A 23,616-nucleotide genomic window follows, 5' to 3' on the forward strand; every position below is an offset into this window, starting at 1 on the left:
TGGGGGCTGAAGACTACAAGTTTGAAGTGAGGTTAGCAGACCTCTGTAGCCCGCTCCTCATCCTCACTACATTATTACAACCCGCCACGATCTCCAGGTGCATTATGGGCAATGTAGGTAGGTAGGGTTTTGACAAAGAAGAGGAATGCGTGGAATAAAAAAGATGATATCTCTTTCATGCTGTTTATATTCATCCTTCACAGTATCTCCTCATTAGTTTCTACACCACAAATCTAATTTTTCCTCATCAGTCATTAATAAATGTTTGATTAATCCTTAATGAAGCTTTCAGAGAGCAGAGAGAGTGTGTTCTTTAGGTTTATGGAAAAAAAACATTCACAATCACACTATAATATGGTCCTGTGTTACCTAAAACAGACAAAATGATTTTAATTAATTAAAAAAAATCTCTTTTACAAAGGAGACTAGGAAGCAGAATTTGTTCTTGTACGCTGAAATATAGTCATTTAAATGCAATAAAATGTTGGTTATATGTAACTTTGACATCTAAAAGACTTTCATCTTTCACCCATATTTAATCTAGTTTCTAATTATGTCTTTAAGACTCTCATCAAATCATCAAATCAAACTCTTACTGGGTGGTGAAGCCTGTTGGCAGGGAGGGCAAAACATCTTTACAAGACAAAAGTAGAAATTTAAAAGTAAAAACTGCGGCTTACCTCCTAAACGGAACACTCCGCCTCCTCCCACCGAGTGTCCGCTGGACGAGGAGCAGGTCTTGGCCCAGTAGTTGCCGTTGATAAAAACCGCCACACGGCCGTTGGTCGATGCCCAGAGCACACAGAAAGCCCTCATGGAGGAGGTGAACTCATTGGAGGAGATGATGGACTCGATGGAGCAAGAAACTTCGTCGGTAATCAGCTTCATGTTGGACTGATCGGAGCCCAGAGACAGCGCTGTTTTGTTGTTACTGTCATGGTAGGTGAAGATCCACTCTTGCTGTTGAGATACAAAGACAGAGGAGTTGGATGTATTATGATCAAAAACAGCAGTATTGTTTATGTTTATAGCTGGAAAAATGTCTTTTTACTAGCTTAACTTGCAGGTGTAGCCACAAAAATTTCATCTGTAATTTCCTAAAAACAACAGCTGGTATGAGATATTTAATAGAGACGTCCTGATCGACTTTTTAAACTTGATTTTAATCTTTAATATTGATAATGTACCAATACTGAAGTGCAACGCATGAGACACTGTCATACAGAGAAGAAGTCTTCAGTTTTAACCAAATTTCCAGCCAAATCAGCAAAGGAAAATGCAACTTAATGCTTGTTTCCATCCACAACTGTTTATGTAAATATTAGGTTTTGGTTAAGAAAAATGAACCTCAATTGATTTAACTGCTGCTTGAGGCGGACGTTACTCTGAAAGATCGGATTCAAACTGAAAATGAAGCGTGTGGAGGAAATTTACACGACATAAATAAAAGAAATCTGAAAATATCCCATCAGGAAAGAGAGAGAGAAGCAAGAATCAGCTCATGTATTGATCTAAAAGACCGATACATGAGCTGTTTCTTGCTGTTTTTTTAACTATGGAGTCCTTTTTTCCTGACTTTGTTCTGGATGATATAAACTGTGTGTTTTAGTGGCATCTACAAAAGAACAAAGAACAGTTTTTGGTTCCTCGTGCAGCTTCCTAACATGCTCTCAGCCTCCTCTGAGTGTTTAGGAGTCACTCGATAATCTACGATCATTTCTAAGCGTCATCAGTTACAATGCTTTTAGGAGCAAGCTCTTAAACTTAAGTGTGAGTGTGAGATACCTGTTTCTGGCTGTTGCGTTCCAGCTCAAAGCACAGCGTCAGTTGACTGAGCGTCGGTATGGAAACAGAGTCGGCGACTTTGGTGATCTTGCCGTTGCCGTTAGATATGCGGACCTTCTGGTTCCTCAGGGCCACGGCGACTAGACAGGAGAGGAGAGAGAGGAGAGGAAGGACGGAAGGAAAGACCGAAAATGAAGCAAGCAAGGAAGGATGGAGAGGAAAAGACGGAGACGATTGACAAAGAAAAGCAATACGAGACAGAAAAGGGCAGATAGAGATGATGTGAAAGAACAAAAGACATATGGGCAAGAAATCAAAACAAAGGGGAGGATGAGATGAAATGAAGCAACAAAAGGAAGGAAGAGTGAAGAAAGGAGTGAAAATGAAACAAAAACAGGAAGGAAGAAAGACAAATGAAAGGCAGACAGTAAAAAAGAAAAGTGTGAAAAAGGACAGAAAGAAAGGAAAGAGGAAGTAAATCAAAATGTGGTTGATTTGAAGAAGAAAGCAGTTCAAGTAAAAGAAAGTCATTGAGGAAAGGAGAGAACGAAAATGAAGATAAGTAACTCAAAAAAATCTTTTCATCCATCTTTATTCCAAATAATTTAATAATTCTTCACTTTTTTAGGTTGAGAAAATAAAAAGTAAAAAGACACTTTTCATTCAAATAAATCAGCCGTCTAAAGATCGTCAAGTTTGCTTCGTATTCTGAAAAAACATTTTAGCATTTTTAATTATTTGACTGAAAACAGGAAAAACACTGTTTTTTTATTTCCATTTCATTTTTTTCTTTAAATGTTCTCCTCAGTATTACTGAAAATAGAAACTCAGGACTCTCCTGTTTAACTTATAACAAACAGTTTTAATTATTTCTTAGAAATTACATTTTGTCTGTGATTTTGGCAGATGGCTGAGAATACTACAATACCCATGAGCCTCTCCTGCCGTTGCTATGGAGAAGAAGCCGGTCAGAGGGGTAATAAATTCAAGACGCTTTGCTCAGAGAACAAAACACAGCGCTATAGTTTCTGAATTCATTTAAAAGTGACCCAAAATTTAAAAGTGAACTAATTTAAGCTGCAAATTATCCTCAGAATTCAGGACTTTTAGATGTTTCTTGTATGTTTTTTGCTGAAAAACACCTTGGCAGTCGTAGTTAATGTCTACCTGGAAGTTTTAATGTCCACAGCCTTGTAGCTTCAACTTTTTTTTTTTTTTATTTAAGAACAAGATATTTTCTAACACAGTTGTCCATCTTTTGTTCTGATGATTAAACCTGGAGAGTTTCATGCTGATCCAAACAGTAGAAGTGTGAGTCAAGTAACGTCTGTGATAAAAAATGAACAAGACTTTTACTCTCACCTCTATTCTCAAAAAATATACATACAAAAGCATCCACCACATGATGAATGTTTCATATCTATATTTTCAGGTATTGATGAATCAGAGGTTTTGTCTTTTTGACACTTCATGTCACAAAGCTTTTCCCAGTAGATCGGCTCTGGCTGGAGCTGCCGGCCAGTGGAAAAAACACCAGTCACACACATCACATTCACACAGATGCATGAAAGCACCGAACGCTGCAGGTCAGAACGTCTTCATTTGATAGGCTGATACCTCTGACTGTGTGATGCTGATCCACTCGCTCTCTGTGGAAACCGTCAATCTTTAAATTAATGATTCTCTCTCGCTAAAAAATGGTCACATCCTTCAGTTACGGAGCAACATTATCATTCATTTGGAGTCGTGTTTCTGTTATATTCACTCTCTTTTAGTTGTTTTTGCTCTCTACCAACTCCTGAGGGAAATATCTGGCCATTTAGCAGCTAAATGCTCCACTATGTTCACCAGCTAGTCTACAGCTAACTGTGTCTGTTTGACATTTGGTGCTGATCAGCAGAGCTTTAAAGCTTTATATTTTCGGTGTTTTGATCCAATTCTGTTCTCTCGGATCTTTTGAAATCCCAGGAGACACAATGAAAAACACATGTTGGTCCATCAAAACAAAAAAGGTTGTTCTTCTTTGTTTTCTGAAGAGCTGATATTTATTTCTAGTCTGGTTTTTAACTGTGCATATGCTTGTGAATATGCTACTAATGATCTAACGACATATTAAAAAAGCACCTTCCACCTGCTAAACACCTCAGCAGGTGGTAAATGCTCTCAGATGCATGACAGAGGAGGAAGTTTGGTTTACTTTGTGTCTAAACTGATCCCAGACCTGGAAATCAGGTCTCAGCCTGCACCTACCGTGTCTGAAGCTAACACTGAATCCTTTCTTCTGCACACTGAAGTCAGAGGTAAAGGACAGCTCCATCACGTTGCCCGTCGAGTTCAGCGTCAGCCCGTTGGCTGTCAGGCCGCAGAACTTAACGTCCGTGTTTCCTGTGTTCACCACCACCCGGTCGTAGATGCAGCCTGGAGCCTCCTCCAGGTCAAAGTCCAGGAAGGAGAGCTGGATGATGAAGCCGGCGGGGGCCTGCATGATCCACTTACAGGCCTGAGAATTGGGGTATTTCTGGGGATAGCAGGGCGATATGATTTCCCCCTGGGCGTCCGTCAGCACCATGTTACAGATCGTGGAGCCGCAGCCCAGCACTGGAGGTGATGATACATTCATGAACTTTCAAAAAAGGACACTGAAGGCTTTTTAGGGGCAGGGTTATACTGGAGGGTTGGATTATATCACTTAGTGGACAAAATGCTAGTAGACAAGGACACAAGGTGAAAGAAGGGTAGGACACATATAAGACAAGTAGGCAGGTTTCAAGGGCATCCTTGTCGAATCGAAGAGTCAAGGAGGTCAGACACAAGTTTTCAAGAAGGTTACGAGGACTTTAAGGATTCAGGAGACAAAACCAAGACTTATCTTTAAGAAACGGCACCCAAGGAATCAGGAGAAAACAAAGAGTAGACGGGACAAGACAAGTCGTGCAGATAGCTAAAGGTTCAGCAGCCCAGAGAGGAATATTTCAATCAATCAATCCGTCAACCGACTGATTGATTGCTTAAGAGAGAAGTAGACGATCCCGCAGCTGTCACACCCAGATCCTGCTCCTGTCGGTTCAGGTTAGAAAAATACCAACTATAGAACTAGAAACCATGCACATGCAGAGAAAGTCACCTTGTTTAAGAGCAATATTTAGATAAAGACATGTAGTAGATGCAGTTTTGTCAAATTTATATCTGAAATAATCTAAAACTGGAGCTCTGTGAGAGATAAAAATACAAGTTCTGTACCTCAAACTACATGTATGGAATCAAATTGTCCCTTTAAACTTGTATTTTTCTGTCGAGATGCTACTTTCACTTTAGATTTCACAGAAAAAGAGACGTGCACAGTAAATTTCTCTCTACAAACAAATAGTAACAGTATAAAGTTGGTTTTTCAGAGAAACAAAACACGGAAATGCCGCCGATCAGTTTGTATTTGTGTCCCGATTCTTCACTCGAAACATGAAACATGTTAACCTCCATCATGTTCGACAAACAGCTGGAAAGATGAGCCATCCCTCACACACACACACACACACACACACACACACACACACACACACACACACACATATACACAAAAAGAAAAAAATAACAGACAAGAGCTGAAATGGAAAGTGGAAAGAATGGTTTGTCTCACTCGCTCGGAGAGTAACAATGGCCTCCGTTGATCTCGGGCTCGGCCTTCGCCGCAGCCAAAACCACAGCCAACGTACTGGAAACGTCACAAACACGAGAGAGTGTGTGTGTGTGTGTGTGTTTCTGTGTGTGTTTTAACCCTTTTTCATCCAAGAAAAGCTGACTGAGGTCACATTTTTCTGCAACGTCGAGCTTCACAGTGCCTTGCTCGTAGGCATGTTGACAGAAGCTACTGACTCGTGAGGATTTCGCCCGACGAGTCCAACAGTCACCACTTTGAAACCTCACAGTCACCACTCGAAATACTGCATGTGTGAGTTTTAGTTATTTTCACTTTTTACAAGACGTCTGTAACGCTGCCTGGATCTTAAATTACAGAGAGACTCAGACTCGGCTTTTAAAACAAGCAAATCAAAGTAGTTTCACAGTAAAATAGCAGTAAAAATCAAGACCAAGAAATCAATGTACCGAGAAATTGTTGGGAAAAGACGCGACTTTAAACTGCGTTTAGTCAAAAAGACAGTAAGCAAATATGTGCTAATCTATAAAGGTGCTATTTAAACAAAAAATATAAGTCTGTCAGTGATTCATGTATGTTTAACACACCAGTTTCAGACCTTTTTAACTTGTGACCTTTAATCCAGAACAATTAAACTATGTGTGACAGTAAATCCTGCACCATCTTTGATTTAGATGGTTTGATTAGATTTTAATAGATTTTTTTTCCCCTCTTCTTCCTGTTTTACAGCCGCCTGCCATCCTGTTTTCTCACCTGTGTGTTGAAGATCATCTACAAGCTGACGAGGTCGTATTGTCAACGTTCTTTCCTGAAACTATTTTCAAGATCCTCCAGATTAAATACACAATTTGTTCACACGCTCCTGTCGTCTGGCTGCCGACCTCCAGGAAGGGAGGAGGAAGATACGAACCTTTTAGACCTGGATTTTCAGCGGAGTATTCCTTTAATTAAGAAGCCTTACTTAAAGCTGGTGAGTTTAAATACACACGTACAAATTGTACACATGCACAACGATCGAAAGAAAATGAATCAGCAGCTATTTTGATAATTGGTTCGTCATTCAAGGAATTTCAGTGATTTCTTGCCTCACCCAATGCGAGTACTCCTTCTCTGGAACACTGTGATAGACATTTTTCAGTTTTCTGATGTTTTATAGACCAAATGATTAATCAATTAATCAAGAACATAATCAGCAGATTAGTGGATAAAATTAATTGTCCAATGTGTTCAAGCAAATGTGCACATTTCTACTCCTCTAGATTCATTTCTACCGCATCTGAGAGTGTACAGTGTGTGTGTGTGTGTGTGTGTGTGTGTGTGTTTTTTGGACGCAACTTCAAATAGCACCAAACTCCTTTTTCCCACTAATGGAAAAACTAGAAGCAGCCACACGATTCACATACCGAACACCACTCTCTCTCTCTCTCTCTCTCTCTCTTTCCCACACACACACACACATACACACACACACAGAGAGAGAGAGAGAGAAACAAAGCTAGTTACTCTACAAAGCTGAATGAAATCAGTGAATCAGACCAAGAGAAGTCTACACTCCCCGAGAGAGAGGGTGTGTGTGTGTGTGTGTGTGTGTGTGTGTGTGTGTGTGTGTGTTAACAAGCAACACAATTTATCCACCCGAAAGCCTACAAGCTGTCTCTCAAGTTTCTGGCGGTGTGACTTCACGTTCTTCTCTGCGTCTTGTGGCAGGACTCCCTTCATCGCCGCGCCGTCATGGCTGAGGCTGCGAGAGATTTACGTATTCTTGACCACAAAATAAATATTTTATATCCCGGCGAACACTGGTTGGGCGGTGACTTAGTGTCTCCAGCCAAACGTGTTCCCTGTCAGACGGCAAAAACAGCAACACATAAGGACACACACACAGCAAACTAAAATCATGAAAATCTAATTGCTTATAAGTGGACGTGTGCACATGCTGGTTGGTTGTGAGCTGACGTCACAGGGCGTCTTCCTCTCCGTGTCCAACAAAGGTCCGTAATGGTGGGAACGTTCCTCAGTAATGACAATTAATGTGCTGCGTTTTATCCCTACACATCCGACAGGGCAGCAGGTCAGCTGTTACACACAGATCGCAGATTTATACGGCAAACTGTTTGCAATAAATCAACGTTTCTCAGGATGAATCCTGAACCCCGTCAGGGCTTTGAGGACTTTTTTATTTTAAGCTCTGTTTCCTTTGTCCTGTCAAGTTTAAATGCAAAGTCTCACACTATCTGCTGCAGTGACGTTACTGCCTCTCTAATCAATACAGTAGTTGTAGCCTGATTGGGCGGGGAGGCCTATCATTACGCACAGTTTTACTGTTGTTATTGTGTTTTTGGACATAATCAGAAACAATTTTAACTGGTGTATGAGTGTCCACTGGGTCTGTGAGTGGTGTGTCTCATGCCTGGTTCTTTTCCCTGCTTCACTATCTGTCTATTATTGCACAGATCGGCTCGTGCATGACAGAAAAAAATAAAATCTTGCATCAAATTTTGCCTTTTGGCTGCCCCATCCACCTGACGCTGAACCATCTTTGTAAAGTTTCTGGTTCTGAGTTATTACTCTGAGATTTATTCATTTTAAAAGACAAACAAAAAAGAAACTGTCTGGAATCAGCCGGCATTAATGCTGACTGTGCAACTGATTTAACAAGAAGAAGTGTTGGTCTTTCTCTGCAGGTGAACTCCACACTTAGTCAGCAAACCAAACATCCTTTACTGTATCTTATTCCTCACATCCCCGCTGAGGAGGAAGCACCGCTGTTCCTGGCACACTGGTAACCGCTGTCTGTCCGCACTGATCCTGCATCTGTCCTGCATTACCGCTGCTGTACACAGTGGCAGCGCCGCTAGAGCTCCCCCATCCTCATGCAATTATCCTTCATCTGTCCTCCATTAGCCACAAAGGAACACTGTTTCTTTAACATTATACAGTGAAATCAAATCAGCGCTTTGCAATGCAAATGTCTTAAACCGTTGAACCGGAGTGTCACTCCGTACCTGATATGAATCTGACAGCTGAAGACGAAATATACTTTGAATTTTCAGTCAGAAGGAGGAAACTGCAGCGGAAAGGTGAATATTCTGACTTCGAACGGCATCAGTGAAAGAAACAATCACAGGAATTATATTGTCATTTAAAGAGAGAGATGTTTTGCTACAAATGTATAAATACACATGTATAAAAGGACTTTTTCTTGTACCTGTACCCTCTACATTGCTTGAAAACCTTCAGACAGCCACCAGAGAACACTTGTGAACTTGTATTCAGGTGGATTCGTGGAGACAGCAAACAAAAACAACACAACAGGCGTCATGCAAGAACATTTTCTTCTCCTGAATCTCTGACTTTTTTTTTTTGTTTGTACAAGTCTTCTAACAAACTCTCTTAAAGGTGCAGTGTGTAGGATTTAGTGGCATCTAGGGTTATATACATAGGGAGCCCGCCATGTTGCACCACTATGTTTCTATAGTAGCCCAGAATGAACACTGGTTCTAGAAAGGGCCTTTCGCAGAAGGAGAGGTGAAGGTATACAGTTGGTTGCAATCTGCATCCTCACCACTAGATGCCACTAAATCCTACACACTGGTCCTTTAACCTCATAAACTCTGTAAATCTCTGATTTCAGCCTGATGAACGTCACCTGTTCACGAGGAGTTCCTGAGATTTCATTCACAAAAATGTCTCCAGAGTGAAAAGAGGAATTCGAGGTTGCTGCTGTCAGATATCAGCAGACGCATTCATCAGCATCAGTGGTCGTATTAGAGGAGCTGAAACAATTAGAAAATATGAATCCATCACAGCAGCGCTTTGACATGAAGTTCGATGCTAAAAAACGTCCTTCTAAAGCAAAGTGACTAATATGAGAGGAGAGAATATTATAGCCTACAGTAGGTGATGTTACACTGTCAGCTGCAATAACATGATACTGGACGGAAACCTGCAGGGAGACACAGAGCCTGCTGTTTACAACCACTACTGAAAATATTGATAATCTCTCCAGTTATTTTTCTCTGCTCCTTGACTTCGATTTGGGTTGAACATCACGCTCTCAGTTTTAGAAATACAGCTCACGTAATGCTTAGGGAGGATGTAAAGAGGAAGTATTGCCATGGATTCAATAAGTTAGCTGTGGGCTACAACTTTTTAACCTACATTTGTTGCGATTTTTGGCAGATTGTCTCAATTAAAAGTCTGCTGAATTAGCTTCACATAAAATTACAACATTTAAAGCGAAATAAGTTGCAGATTTCAGCTTTAATTCCCCTCCTGAAGTTTATAATTTGATTCTAGCCCCAAGAGAACTTTTACTCTTTTTACTATCAGCCTGGAGGTGAGGAGCAGGCTGGTGACTGTAATGTTGTTTGTACCACACACACACACACACACACACACACACACACACACACACACACACACACACACACACATACACATACACGTGTATGCATGCATGGACCAATCAGGAAGCAGGAAGTCCTCTGATGCAAATATGTAACTGTGCTGATAACCAAATGTGGGAAATAACAGGGGTTTCGCAATCACCTGTCTCACTGTACAACAAGACAACATAACAAGCACCAGATGCACTCAAGTAGAGTTTAGAAATAACATAATTCACAGGGATGTCTTGTTCTCCCTCGACCGCAGATATGTCATGAGTTACTTTTTTTTCCGGCACACAGGACGTGATTTCTTCCTGCTCAACACACAAAGCTCAGGTGTGAACGTCACTGCTGACAGGACTCGTGCACAACACAACACTGCAAATACTCCGCTGTCCTTGAGGTGCAACAACTAAATGTCTTTTTCACAACATATTATGATTGATCGCTCCTCACTCTTCAAATCCTCATGTGACCCAGACATCCATCAGGTCTGTCATCATTAAAGATGTTCCAGAGTGAGGAAACACCATTTACACACCGATTTGTCAACATACAGTGGTGCGCAAAAAGTTTTTAGGTGCTTAAATATTTAGATTCTTATCCATAATGCAACACTATCAGTACCAAATGTATTCTGCAGCATGACAACGAGCCCAAACTCAGTCATAACGAACTATCTTCAGCAACAAGAAGAACAAGGAGTCCTGCAACAGAAGGTTTGGCCTCCACAGAGTCCTGATCTCAGCATCATGGAGTCAGTCTGGGATTAACACAAAGAGACAGAAGCAGCTGAGACGTTTAAATCCACATAATAACTGTGGGAACTTCTCAAAAGATGCAGGAACAACCGACCTGCCAAGTCTCTTGAAACTGTAAAGTATCCCTGAGCTGTTTTTCACGCCGGTCTGCTGGCATATCACTTTCGATAAGTTTTACAGGACAATTTCCAGCGTAAGACAAAACACCGCTGACACGAACATGACTCGGGGTCGACCCCCGTAGCGTATAAATAAAAGTATAAACAATTTATTTCCTTTCGTCACCAAAAATCTGCCGATAATTTCAAGCTTTGTCACACAGTCTGTAAATAAATTCAGTTTCATTCCATTTGACTTGGCTTTGATTTTCAATCCAATTAACACACACACAAGATGAAATTTATAGCAGTCCCACAGAGGAAACACTGACACAACACTGCCAGGGCCGTAAAATATTAACATCTCAAATTAATTCCTTAACGGTGGAGAAGTCTTCTGTTGACTCAGTGACAAGCCGCCGCCCTCGCGCTGCCAAAACCAACCAGCCATCTAAATGTAAATGTGTGTATCTATGCCAGCAGTAATCCTGCAGTCGTTACACACACACACACACACGTTATTAATGATGTTAACTCGTCCTCTCCCTCTCTGCAGCTCTGTCTTGATGTCTCTCTTCATTAGTTAACGGTCGGCAGCGGAGCATCCTTTCAACGGTGACCGAAGAGGAAGTCATAAAGTTTTATATTGGCTCTGATTAGCAGCGGTGAAGGTGACTTACAGCCAGAGAGGAGGCATTAAGGTGCCACTGTTGAAATAACTCCTCGCAAATGGCTGCGCTGAACGCACCTCTAATAGAGAGGCATAAAATATGTTTGTTTTATTGCACTGCTGAGCACAAACAGGTGGAGAGGAGAGGAGAGGAGAGGAGAGGAGAGGAGAGGAGAGGAAACAAGAGGAGAGCAGAGGAGAGGAGAGGAGAGGAGAGGAGATAAGAGGAGAGGAGAGGAGAGGAGAGGAAACGAGAGGAGAGGAGAGGAGAGCAGACGAGAGGAGAGGAGAGGAAACGAGAGGAGAGCAGAGGAGAAGAGAGGAGTGGAGAGGAGAGGAAACAAGAGGAGAGGAGAGGAGAAGAGAGGAGTGGAGAGGAGAGGAAACAAGAGGAGAGCAGAGGAGAGGAGAGGAGATAAGAGGAGAGGAGAGGAGAGGAGACGAGAGGAGAGGAGAGGAAACGAGAGGAGAGGAGAGGAGATAAGAGGAGAGGAGAGGAAACAAAAGGAGAGGAAACAAGAGAAGAGGAAACAAGAAGAGAGGAGAGAGGAAACAAGAAGAGAGGAAACAAGAAGAGAGAAGAGGAAACAAGAAGAGAGGAGAGGAAACAAGAGGAGAGGAAACAAGAGGAGAGGAAACAAGAAGAGAGGAGAGAGGAAACAAGAGAAGAGGAGAGGAAACAAGAAGAGAGAAGTTTGGAGGGGAGAGCTGAAAAAGAATTTAAGAGTGTCAGAGGAGCAAGCAGAAGGAAAGAAAATGTGGAGAGAGGAAAGAAAAGGAAAGAAGAGTAGAGTAGAGAAGAGGACATGAAAGGAAAGAGAGGAAGGAAAACGAGGGGAAAGGAAACATGGCCAGGAGAGGAAACTTTGATTGAAAATGAAATGTAATAAGAGGGAAGGAAATGAGGAAAGATGGGGACAGGAGAGGAAAGTGGAGGGAAATATGGGGAAGGAAAGGAAAGAATGAAATGAAATAAGAAGAGAGAGGACTAAACATGTCAGGAAAGAAAATTAAGGAAATACTTTTTTTGGAAAAGGAAGGAGCAGAGAGAAGGAGACGTCACCACCTCACATTTACATTTAATGTGTGGAGGAGAACAGATGTCAGACAGAGTCAAATATTGGGGAAAGAGACGAAGGTTCAATAGGTGTGTGTCTGTGTGTGTGTGTGTGTGTATTTTAATGTGTGTTTTAGTGTGTGTGTGTGTGAGACAAACACAGCAGAGAGACGAGTCCCAGAGGTTTAGCTAATTGACATAATGCAGAACAGACACTGCAGGCAAATAAGTCGTGCTGAGCATAAGAACAGGTGTGTGTGTAGGTGTGTGTGTGTGTGTGTGTGCATCCTCACACACGTGTCACTCTAGATTCCCTCTCTGTGTTATAGATGAGAGAAACTCCATAAGGAGCCGTTTAATGTCTTTGAAACATTTTCCTGTTTCAACAAAGAAGAAGCAGGTTGAGATCCGAACCAAACACGCTGCTACATGTTGGAGTGAAGGTTAAGAATACTGTGCACTGACAATATAACACTACATCAACTGAATTTGGGTTTAATCACCATGAACGACAGATTTTCTTAATTACGATAACTCCGATATGACAAACACGGCGTTAATCCTCTGGGGAACAAGCATCAAGGTGGAGTTTTGGCAACTGAACAAAGCAAATATACACAGAAGAAGAATATATCAAGAGAGAACTGCAGGTCACTCACAGACGTCTACAGTTTCTGCACAAAACAACATCATCAGCCAGTAATTTGCTTCAATAAAACTCTTCACAGACCAAATAAATCCAGAGCAGAGATGACTCAACAAACACTGTTTCAGCTTTCAGTTTTGTGTGAGTGTGTGTGAGTGTTTCGTCGGCTCGTGTGTGCATGGTTGTTTTGTATGAAGCGAGCGGTGAGCTCAGGTTGGGCGCAGGCTACTGGGATGGCCTGCTGTTTTATAAGCTTCTGTGTGTGTGTGTGTGTGTGTGTGTATGAGTGTGTGTATGTGTCACCACTTTCATTCGCTTCAGTTAATTCACTCCTCCGACATTTTCTGACACCTAAAGAATCCTGCGACACAACCGACGGCTCCGAAACACGTCAACAAGCTCAGAGGTCGAGGCTAATGACCGGCGCTGAGAGAGAGCGTGTGTGTGTGTGTGTGTGTGTGTGTGTGTGTGGAGCTGTTAATTACTGGCTTTACTCGCAGTTGACAGAGTATGATTTGTCCCAGCACTCTTCAGCAGTCTTCATCTTTTATAATTGCAGCCTTCATTCCACCTTGACGCACAATTTTTTCAGCAGTTATTGAAGAATATCTGTATAATCAAATAAGCACTTCAAATATTAATTTTGAGGCACCTCGTCTTTATTAGAGAGCACAAGTAAGACTGACAGGTGAGAGACATTTGAAAGTCTTCAGACTCTTTTCTTCAACATTCAGTCCTGCAGCAAAAGTGAATAAATACATTTATTGACGTTACTGTCTTTCTATATGTTTACCCTTAACCTTCTACTGGTGACCACTGTGAACTAACAATTATATTCATTATCATATATCAGATTGATTTGTTTATAAATTGTCAAAAGTAATCACCAAAGCTGACAAAGATGTCTTAAAACTGATTAATTTCTTTCGCCAAAGTCAAAAGAACTATTTAATATCGTTTTTCAGTGTGTAAATCTGTGAAATGCTCAGTGCAGACCATATTTTTACCACATTTTTTTTACATTTTTCACTTCAACCTGCTCTGAATGCTTACTTCCTGCTTGCGATGGCGTCAGATTGTTCATGCATGCCTACAAATGTCCATCCGTTCTGTAGTCTTTGTTGCTAAGGTTGCTGCTAAGGTGTTTTTCCATGTGTTGTTCATGTTTTCCACTCTCATATTTCACATCTGATTCAGCTCCATTATGTAGGGATGGATTTGAGAAGTTGACATTTGGAGCAAAGAAGGAGAAAAAGAAGTGAAATCCTGCTACTATAGTTTGTTTACGTAGCCTCCGGAGCAGGAGGAAGCTTCCTGGAGCTGACCAATCGGAACAGAGTGGGCTCATCGGGAGCCTGTTTCAGACAGAGGCTGAACTGAGGGGCAGTAATAAGGAGTTTTTAACTGTAAATCATGCAAAGAAATTCAAGCAGAGCCCTAAAATATAAATATAGTCCTTTAAATGTGCAGAAAATGTCCTCTTTGAAGTCCTGAAGGCTACTGAAGTTCAACATAATAAAACAGAAGTACATCACATTTAACTACAGCAGGTTTGTTTTAGCAGAAATACAGGAAGCAAAGTTTTTTGTTTAATGTTATTTGAAATGAGAACGAGAACAATGGACGTCCTTGTCGAGTGACTATTAACTGAAGTGGTTTTGAAACATATTGGTGTTTAAAAAAAAAAAAAAAAAAAAAAAGGACACATTGAAAAATAAAAATAAAGAGACTGGTTTATCCACTCGTTTCAGTGTTTTCAAATGTTATGAATGATTATAGTGATGTAATGGACGTGTATCAACTTCCAGATGTACACTGGGAGATTGCCATCAGCCATTGTCCAAATAAAGCTACTCTGTGGTTGTACATTCTGTCCATCACCCACTTTGTAAAGTTTTATTCTATTCAACAGGACAGCTGGTAAAATGAGAGAAACGAGTGATGACATTTCGTGATGAGCCAGCTGCTGCGGCTGAAAAACGCTGCTGAAATGAAGTTTTTGTTTCCTGCAGCAGAGCACTGAAACCTCGACATGTGGGTACACTTCTCTGTCAGAGGCAGCGCCGAACTACAACCCAAACTACTGTTCATTTACCGCCGATCTGACAGAGATGGGGGGGAAACAAAAGGCTTTTGTTTTTCAAGCTGATGCGGGAGACAGGAGGTTTGGCACCGCCACAGCTCTGGCAGTGTGGCTTTTTTTTTTTTTTTTTTTAAAAGAAGCCGCGATCAATGAAAAATGAGCAGAGGAGTGAAGAGCGTAGAGGAGAGTATATTTTATTCCCTCGAGCCAGATTTACAGCGATAACGATTGGATGTTGTTAGTAAGTGGTTCTCAGTTGCCTGTAAGAGTATATAAAGTATAACTCTCTGTCTGTGTGTTGGATATACTATACCATCCGCCTTGCCCAAAGCATTCTGGGAAAGGCTGCAACCCCAAACAGGATAAGTGACTATAGAGAAGAGATGCATGTGCTCATTTTCATTATTGCTCTGCTTCATACTCATTTATTTTAAGCTTAGGGGTGAGTATTTATTCCTCTTAGACGATTTAGTACAACACAAATATACAGAGTAACTATGATATATGAAAGACGTGTCTGAAATCTCTCTTTTTATTAAATTACATGGCTGAACATAAAGACAGACGCCTCAGGATAGACGCCTTATTCAGTGTGGATGAACCAGGTTTTTCTACCTGCACAATGTGACCAGCGCAGGTGTTTCTGATGACACTGATCAGTGCTGGCACATGTCAATTAGAGACCAAACCAAACCAGAGAAAAACCTAATGAGCAAAAATAAAGGTGATATAATTCAGCCACAATTTCTGTATCTTGTGTCACTCGCCAAAATGCATTGTGTGTGTGTGTGTGTGTGTTTGAGATTTAACAACTTTGTGGAATTGAAGGGGGTTTCTCTGTGCGTCTTCCAGCAATATGCAGCTGAATCAGACGCTTCTCAGATCAGAGAGCAGCAAACTTAAAGGAGAAAAACTGGAGCATACTGACTGATTTGCAGTGTTTCGACAATACTGTGTGTTCATGAGTCAAAATGGAAAAAGGCAAAAATATATAGTCAGCCCAGGATAGGTGTACATCGGGTCATGTCACTGGGTAGAAGGTGGAACAGCATATTAAACCCAGTATCACTTGGGATAATAGATACAAGGGCGGGAATGCCAAAGCCAATGTTCAGGTGCCTTTATAAAGAAAAACACAGAAAGACATGCATACACATTTATCTTTCAATAACATAAAATCAGACTCAAGTTCTGCAGCAAACGTATATAAGGCATTAGAGGAAGCTTCAATAAAGCCAAAGGGTTCAACTGTGTTGAGAATATGAATCCAGTGCGCCTCTTTGCAAGGCAGTGAGTTCAATATATCACCACCTCTAGGAGATAAATTTTCTATTCCACAGAACTTTAATGAGGCTGCAGAGTTGAGCCGTAGCATAATCCATGTTTTAAGTCCGTATAGAAGCTTTGTGTTCAGATATGCAAATCTTTAGAGGCCTTTTTGTTTGTCCAACATAAACCAAACCATAAGGATATATATATATATATATATATGTGTCAAAACATTAGTCTGTTTGCACCATTAAAGGATGGAAATCAATTAATGTGCTCCAGTCTTTCCTCTCTGAAATGTGTTGAATATATTTCCTTCCTTCCAATTTTTAAGTCAAGTGTTTATTAACTTGGAGTCATTTCCTGGCATAATTGCTACCTTTCTTGGTGCATTACAGTCACATATAGATCAGTGGAAAAATGTGAAACCATTGGCAGGACAGTGTATCCTAACACTCTCTTGTGGGAGACAAGGCGCAGGGACACGCTCATTAAAAAGAAAGACACACCACAGAGGTCAGAGGAGGTATATTTAAGTGCCTCGGGACATTGTGCACAAATGTGAAATCTTTCTAATACTGTACAGGATGGACCAAAGACAAGATTGATTTTCTGTCACTTATCCAGGTCCAGGTTGCAGCAGGTTAAACAGGGTATGACCGGACGTCTTCTCCTAGTAAGATATGCTGCAAAGCCTCAAAAGAACAGCATCTAGGAGGAATCCTGATCAGATGCACAAACTACCTCAACTATCTCTTTTTGAGCTTCGTCTAGATATCTGTGCACCTCGCCGTGTCTCTGCGGATGAGCCCAGCCACACTGCATAGGAAACTTATATCAGATATGTGTATCTGCGATCTAATTTCTTTTGGTCAATCCTCAAAGCTCTTGACAATAGGTGAAGGCCAGTTACAGCAGCTGTTCATATGTTCAAACTTAGCCTCGTTACAACATAACATCAGTGTTTAGTCACTATATTAAAACCAGTTGCATCACACAAACTAGTTGTTACATAGAGATCAATTGTTACTAATGCTGTGTCTCAAATCGCTTCACTTCTGTACTTGCACTTAACATTTTGAGTGCGTTCACACTGAGAAGTATGGCTACGTAGTGGAGGGGGAGGGACCACTTTTCAAACTGGAAATGGCGGCCGGGTACGTTGTAACTACGGTGAACATCGCCACATTATACAAATGTAAGTTATACATGTGTTTTTTAGCACTAATCACCACTATACTGTTGTCAGATATAAGCCATCAGTATGTTTTTGGGTTAATTTAGCAGTCTGTAATGATTTGGTAGCGTGAACGATAACGCGAATGCTAACTCTAGCTAATGCTAATTTGCGATCGTCATTTCCGGTAAGTGCACAACGGCTGTGTTTGATTTGAGACAACACTACCCTGTCAAAATTTGCTCACTACGCCAGTAAGTAAATAGTGTACACAGTGTACTACATGAAAGTGTACTAACAGAAGTATGTGATTTGAGACACAGCTTAAATATTTACAGCTACTAACTGCAGGTGGAACTGCTGCTAAGCTAGCTGAATGAACCAACTGACAAAACTAACGTTAGCATGCTAATATCTGAACCGTTTAGATTGAAGAGTAAAAGAGTTAATATGGAATACGGTCGACATATCTGACCTTAGACTTTACATTTCACAGAAAAAAAACACACAATATACCTCAGATTACTAAACCAAAAACTAAATGACCAAAAACGTCTGTTAGCTTAGCATAATGAGATATTTCCCTCTCACTGTAAACTGCATGAGTATTACTAATTCTAAAACAAACATATTTGTCCAGCTATGCAGACAGAAATAAAACAAAGTCACACACACATTTGTTGTTCACTTTATTTATCTTTTGACTAAACTGTTATTTTTGGAAGTTATGTGACCTCTGGTCACTTTGCTAGCAGCTGATTTACACAACTCGACTGAGCTGTTGGACTCACTTTCCATCCAACCCTTCCTCATGAGAGACTCTGATATACTTGAAATCCTTGACTTGGGGCGGTGACTTCCAACCCAAGAGGCAAGATAATGAGGATATTAAAAGGATATTAAAATGTATCTCCCATAAAACTGCTCATATCACTCTTTGACTGCCAATAACAACTTCCAGTATCGTCCAACTAAGGGTACTTATCTGTTACTGCACAGCAGTGAAAAAAGTTAGTTTAATTTGCATTTCTGAGATTTTACTGTTGAAACTGTCAAGTGTTCGTGCCCCTCTTCAACCTGCTATGACCCTGATATCCGAATTGAGAGACTTACAAACGCTCTTATCTGTAGAGACTTTCAACAGAAAAACACATAAGCTGCAATAGTGCGTGAGTGAAAGTCACAAAAGTCAAAGGTCAAACTGTTCTTGTGACCCTGAAATTAGGAAGTACGATCGAGAAGTACAAGTAAAAAGTATACTTAAGCTGTCTTTTTTACATCATATCTGACACCATGACAGTTGGCATTTCACTGTGACTCAAGGAGCTTAGTGATACTTCTACTGATAACTGATAGTTTTCAGTTACGTTAAGATACTAATAATACCCTCTCTGCCTCTCTCTCAGTCTTTCTCAGACACTAATCCTGTAGATTAGTCTGCTTCCATCAACCTGCCCTTCTCTCTTTTCACCTTTCTGTCCTTTCTAGCGTTTCTCTCACATTCTTTCACTAGCATTCCTCTCTCCTCCCTCATTCATTCCTCTTTCTCCTTCAGCCCTTTGTCTTATCTCTCCACTGCTTTTCTTTCTTTATCCCTTTTCTTTCCCTTACTTTACTTCCTACAGGCTGAATACAGTTTTATACTTTGTACGCCGGTTGGTACAACAGCCTCCTGTGTTTGATGAAATGTAAGAATGTCTTTGTGATCAATGTCTGTCTGCAGCGCAAAGTAATAAAATCCATGCACTGTGAAAAGTAAACCTGCTTTAAGGAGCCGTTAAAGAGTTTTATAAATTACCTCAAAGGTTTTGTGAAGACTGGCTTTACCAAGTTTCTTTTGGGGATATTTTCTCTACAGATGCTGCTTAATGACTCAGTCTAGTATTTGGATAAACTCTGTGTTAGCTACAGATTTGGTTTCAATCTTCTTTTTTTTCTCCACTTGATGGAACTTTAAGGGTTCATCTGGATAACGTTAATTAGTTTTACAGACATTATAAGACCAATCAGCACCAGACAACATGATATGTGTGCTTAAGATTAACTCATTTGTGTGACATTTTTCTGCAACCGCATCTTAAAGTCCAAGTAAACTGCCCTTTTCTGTCCACAATAGCAACATATCTGCACTGTAAATCACCTGTCTTGTGTTTATATTTTTAAATTATTTGGTTTATGAGTCTCCTAGTTTTATATAATTTCAATGAAATACTGCTCCATCATCCACTTATGCAGCTGGAGACCTTATTTCAGTACAGCAAATCAAATCTTGCATCAAGGAAACTGTCTGCAGAAGAAAAATGACACAACAGGTCATAATTTCAGTTGCCATAAACACAACCTATAGTTATGTTTGAGTGACAGATGCCATCTATCATTTTTTCTATAGTGAGGGTTAAAAATACTGTGCATTAACAATACAACACCATATCCAGGAAATGTGGGTTCAATCTCCTTGAATGATGGACTTCAGCAGACATGAGGCGTCCATATTTATGTAAGTTGGATATATAAAAATTTCCTGGTTGTAATTACAACCTGGATGTTGCCATGATTTTACAAGTTTGAAACTCATAATTATGATATCTCCTATATGACATGAATGCAGCATTAGCACTATAGATTAATGCTAAGCTACTGTTTAGCAGTAATGCTAATTACAGAGTCTCACTCTACATACTACTTTAGGAAACATGTGTTTAAATTTAAGAGCGTTCTGTCCCCATCCAGCATCGTTTAGAACAAACACCTAATGATGCACCTGAACACAACACTGTGACATTTAAATTAGCAGTGATCAGCTCAGTCGGAGCATTTTAATCACAGGTTAGAACAAGGTGACATATTTGTTAGCGAGCGGCCGAGCGAGAAGAACTGAACTCTCTCTCTCTCTTTCTCTCTCCGCAGGTGAACGCTGACTCACTCTCCCAGGTGTTTGCACTCCTCCCTCTCCTCATCCTCTTGTCTTTCACTAGAAGATAATTGAGAGTGGCATCCGAGGTGGGAGAGGAGGGGAGGAGGTGAAAGCCAGAGATGACCGGAGAGGTGAGGAGAGGAATGATCAAAGAGAGAAGGAGAAGGAGGAGGAGGAGAGGACAGAGTGATGCCTCGTTTGTGTTTAATGTTTAAAAGTGAATATCCAAGACACCAGAGGACAGATTTCTTGACAAAAGACTTTAAAAACCTAAATCCTTAACAAACATCACAGTTTTATATGCAGGTTTATGAGTGAGGTGCTGCAGCAGTGATGGCAGCTTGTCTACTTCCTCTATATGAGGGTTTTTCAAAGTGCGACACTGTGGCCCCCCCTTCTGACAAAGTTAAGACAAATAAAAACAATTAGCTATTGGTAGATCATGTCTGCAGTGTAACATAGATGTACACACACTTATCACTGGATTACTTTGATACTGAAGAAAACTTAAAAACATGATGATTCTCAGGCGAGTTCTGCAGATTTATGGATGTTTATTATCAGAGATGATATCCTCAGGAACTATCATGTCTGTAATACACATATTATACAAGTAAAAAGTGTGATTTTTCCTCACAACACGTGTTTTAAAGTAGAAAATACAACAGTTACTGTGTGCTGGCTACTATATATACTTAAATACAATTATTACACATTCTGTCATCTTTTAATACTCGTGCTATGAGCTATGAAGCCTCCAGTGTACATACACTGAGAATGGACTTTACAGTGAAGTAAGAGACGTCTTGTGTCCGACAGGAAAACCTTTTGACATGAACGTTTACATATTCAGAGATTCTCTCTTTTAATGATGGAGAAACAGGAGAAGTTTTGAGAATTTTTAACGTGTTAATTGAACCTTTTCTGGGACAAAAAACAGACACAAATTATTATTATTCCAAGCAGATGATTTGTATATATCTTAAAACATGTCTGGGAGGGATAATTAAGTCAGATTTTGAATGCAGTACTTTAACTTGTATTGTTAGTTTTACTTAAGTAAAATAAATCTCTACTTCTGTCAGCACTGATAAGAGAAGAGAAGAAGCAGATCACGGAGAAAAGACAACCGAAGAAAAGAAAGCAAATAAATGAGACGAAAAGAGCGATGAGGGGCGGACAGCAGTCTGGCTGATAAAATCTGGATCGTCCTCAGCAGCAGCACACGCCCACGTTCTGTTATGAAATATGTACGGAGCAACCCCTCCTCTGACCTCTCTCTCCATGTTTCTACTGTATCTCTCTCTCTCTCTCTCTCTCTCTCTCTCTCTCTCTCTCTCTCTCTATCCATCTCTCAGGAGGTATGACCGCAGGGAGGAGGAGGACTGACGGGATAGTTTTTTGGGTGATTGCGGTACGAATTAAACGTCACATCATCATGAAAACGTGGCGCCGAAGACGTGATTTTAATCATCATCGGTTGACAACGGACTCACACAACATCTCTCTGTGTGTCTCTAAATCAAATCTGAATCTCTCTCTTTTGCGTAAGAATCCGAGAAACGAAACCTCAGTCTCGATTTTCCACTAAATCAACATTAATCTCCGACTTTCCACGCGTCTCTAAATCACCTTCAGTCTCAGCACTCAGCTTAATTGAACTCGCTTTCGCTGCCATGAAAGTAGAAAGTTGTCAAAAATCAAGATAAATGACCGTAAATGATCATCTTAGTCTCAGATAATCAATTTTCCTCCCACGTAGCAGTGTTTTTGTTTTGTGTCTGGTTTGTTACACAAGTTTTCTGACTATTAAACTTCTCTTTTTATTCATTTATATTTGCAATTATAAAAATATACTATAATATAATCAAAATACTGCTTTGTGTCTTTAATAATCTTTGTCTTTGGCAACTTGCGTCCAGCACAGGAGGATGTGTGTCACAGGGTGAAGCTTTCATCCAAATGTAACACAAATTCTAACAAAATTTCCAGAAAAATCCATCCTCTACTGTGACTATCAGGAGATAAACAGGCGCAAATTCTCCAGTTGGTGCCATTAAAAATACTGCAGAAGAAGAGAACTTAATGGGGAAAAGAGCATCAGTCAAAGCTCAAGCAATGGAAAATCATGTGGAAAGTGTGATGGAAATATGACATTTCTGTTTGTTTCATGTATTAGTTTCATCAGCTCTTCAGTGATGTGTTTAAGTCTTCATGTACATCATCATTTATTCACTAAGTCTGTTTATATTTGCTTTTTATCCACACAGTTACTTTTACACAATTAGGAAACAATTTTTTTTTTTATGATGTTTTGACTTTTTGTCCCGTTTCCCCGTGTTTCCACTCAGGGTTTTTTTTTTTTTATTCACAAATTGATGCATAAAAACAGGTGGATGGAAACAAACTTCATGACATATTTGGATGCACAAAATGTTTTTTCTGCTCATTCTCTGTTTGCTAAATTGCACCGATGCTTTCAAACCTCAGATGGAAATTATTGAGGCTTGCAGTGATTCTTTGTGGTCTGAATGTAATCAACCGTAATTAAGATTATTCCTGTTAAAGGTTGATAAACACTTTATGAATTACAGCTGAACAACAGCACATACTGTAAAATTGATTTTTCCAAAAACAAGACAACAAATTACAACTAATCAGTCCAATTTACCACCAGAAGTTTGTTCCTGTTTGTGTGGAAAAGCCTCTGAGATATTGTGTGAATCACTGGAGAACGCTGAAAGTCACGAAATCAACCACATGCATCTGCAGACTCGTGTGAACAGAGCAGAAGGGATTCTCTTGCTGTTTTTTTTTCTAAATAGTTGGGAAGTCGACAACACAGCGCAGTAAATATTCATCTTCTCTCTGTTTCAAGCCTCCGTCGAGACTAAAACTGTGTTTCTCTCGCCCCAAAACAGTGTTTCAGTGTGTAAAAATCAAGCTTTCGCAAAACGATGATGTAAGCTGGACTTTATGGCGCCTCAGATCTTCTCCGTGATTGATCGTTTTACATGTCAATACACAGCAGAGCGGTGCAGCACAGCATCGTGTGAACGATTCCTGATTAACAGGTAGAATTTATGGTTCACAATTAAATGACAATATCGTCC

General features: G+C 40.3%; 1 protein-coding gene and 1 long non-coding RNA gene across 11 annotated transcripts in view; one reads left to right on the forward strand and one right to left on the reverse strand.

The window, feature by feature from the left end:
• adgrg6 (adhesion G protein-coupled receptor G6) overlaps window positions 1-23,616 on the reverse strand; it is a 132,170-nt gene that overhangs the window by 85,512 nt on the left and 23,042 nt on the right. For 9 of the 10 annotated variants that reach the window (XR_006091930.1, XR_006091931.1, XM_042389607.1 and 6 more), the window contains exons 3-5: window positions 4,036-4,383; window positions 1,786-1,925; window positions 681-960 (exon numbers count right to left, since the gene is read on the reverse strand). Coding sequence is in view for 8 of the 10 variants with exons in the window: in XM_042389607.1 (XP_042245541.1) it covers window positions 681-960; window positions 1,786-1,925; window positions 4,036-4,383 (768 nt within the window). In the remaining 2 variants the exon portion in view is untranslated. The remainder of the gene's footprint in view (window positions 1-680; window positions 961-1,785; window positions 1,926-4,035; window positions 4,384-23,616) is intronic. The other variant, XM_042389608.1, reaches the window with a different exon arrangement.
• On the forward strand, window positions 17,572-23,493 carry LOC121881865. The gene is made up of 3 exons (XR_006091945.1): window positions 17,572-17,610; window positions 20,497-20,634; window positions 21,862-23,493. It is a non-coding gene; the product is annotated as an uncharacterized LOC121881865 (long non-coding RNA).

The sequence above is a fragment of the Thunnus maccoyii genome, chromosome 17, assembly GCF_910596095.1.
Source record: "Thunnus maccoyii chromosome 17, fThuMac1.1, whole genome shotgun sequence".
Taxonomy (NCBI): Eukaryota; Metazoa; Chordata; class Actinopteri; order Scombriformes; family Scombridae; genus Thunnus; species Thunnus maccoyii.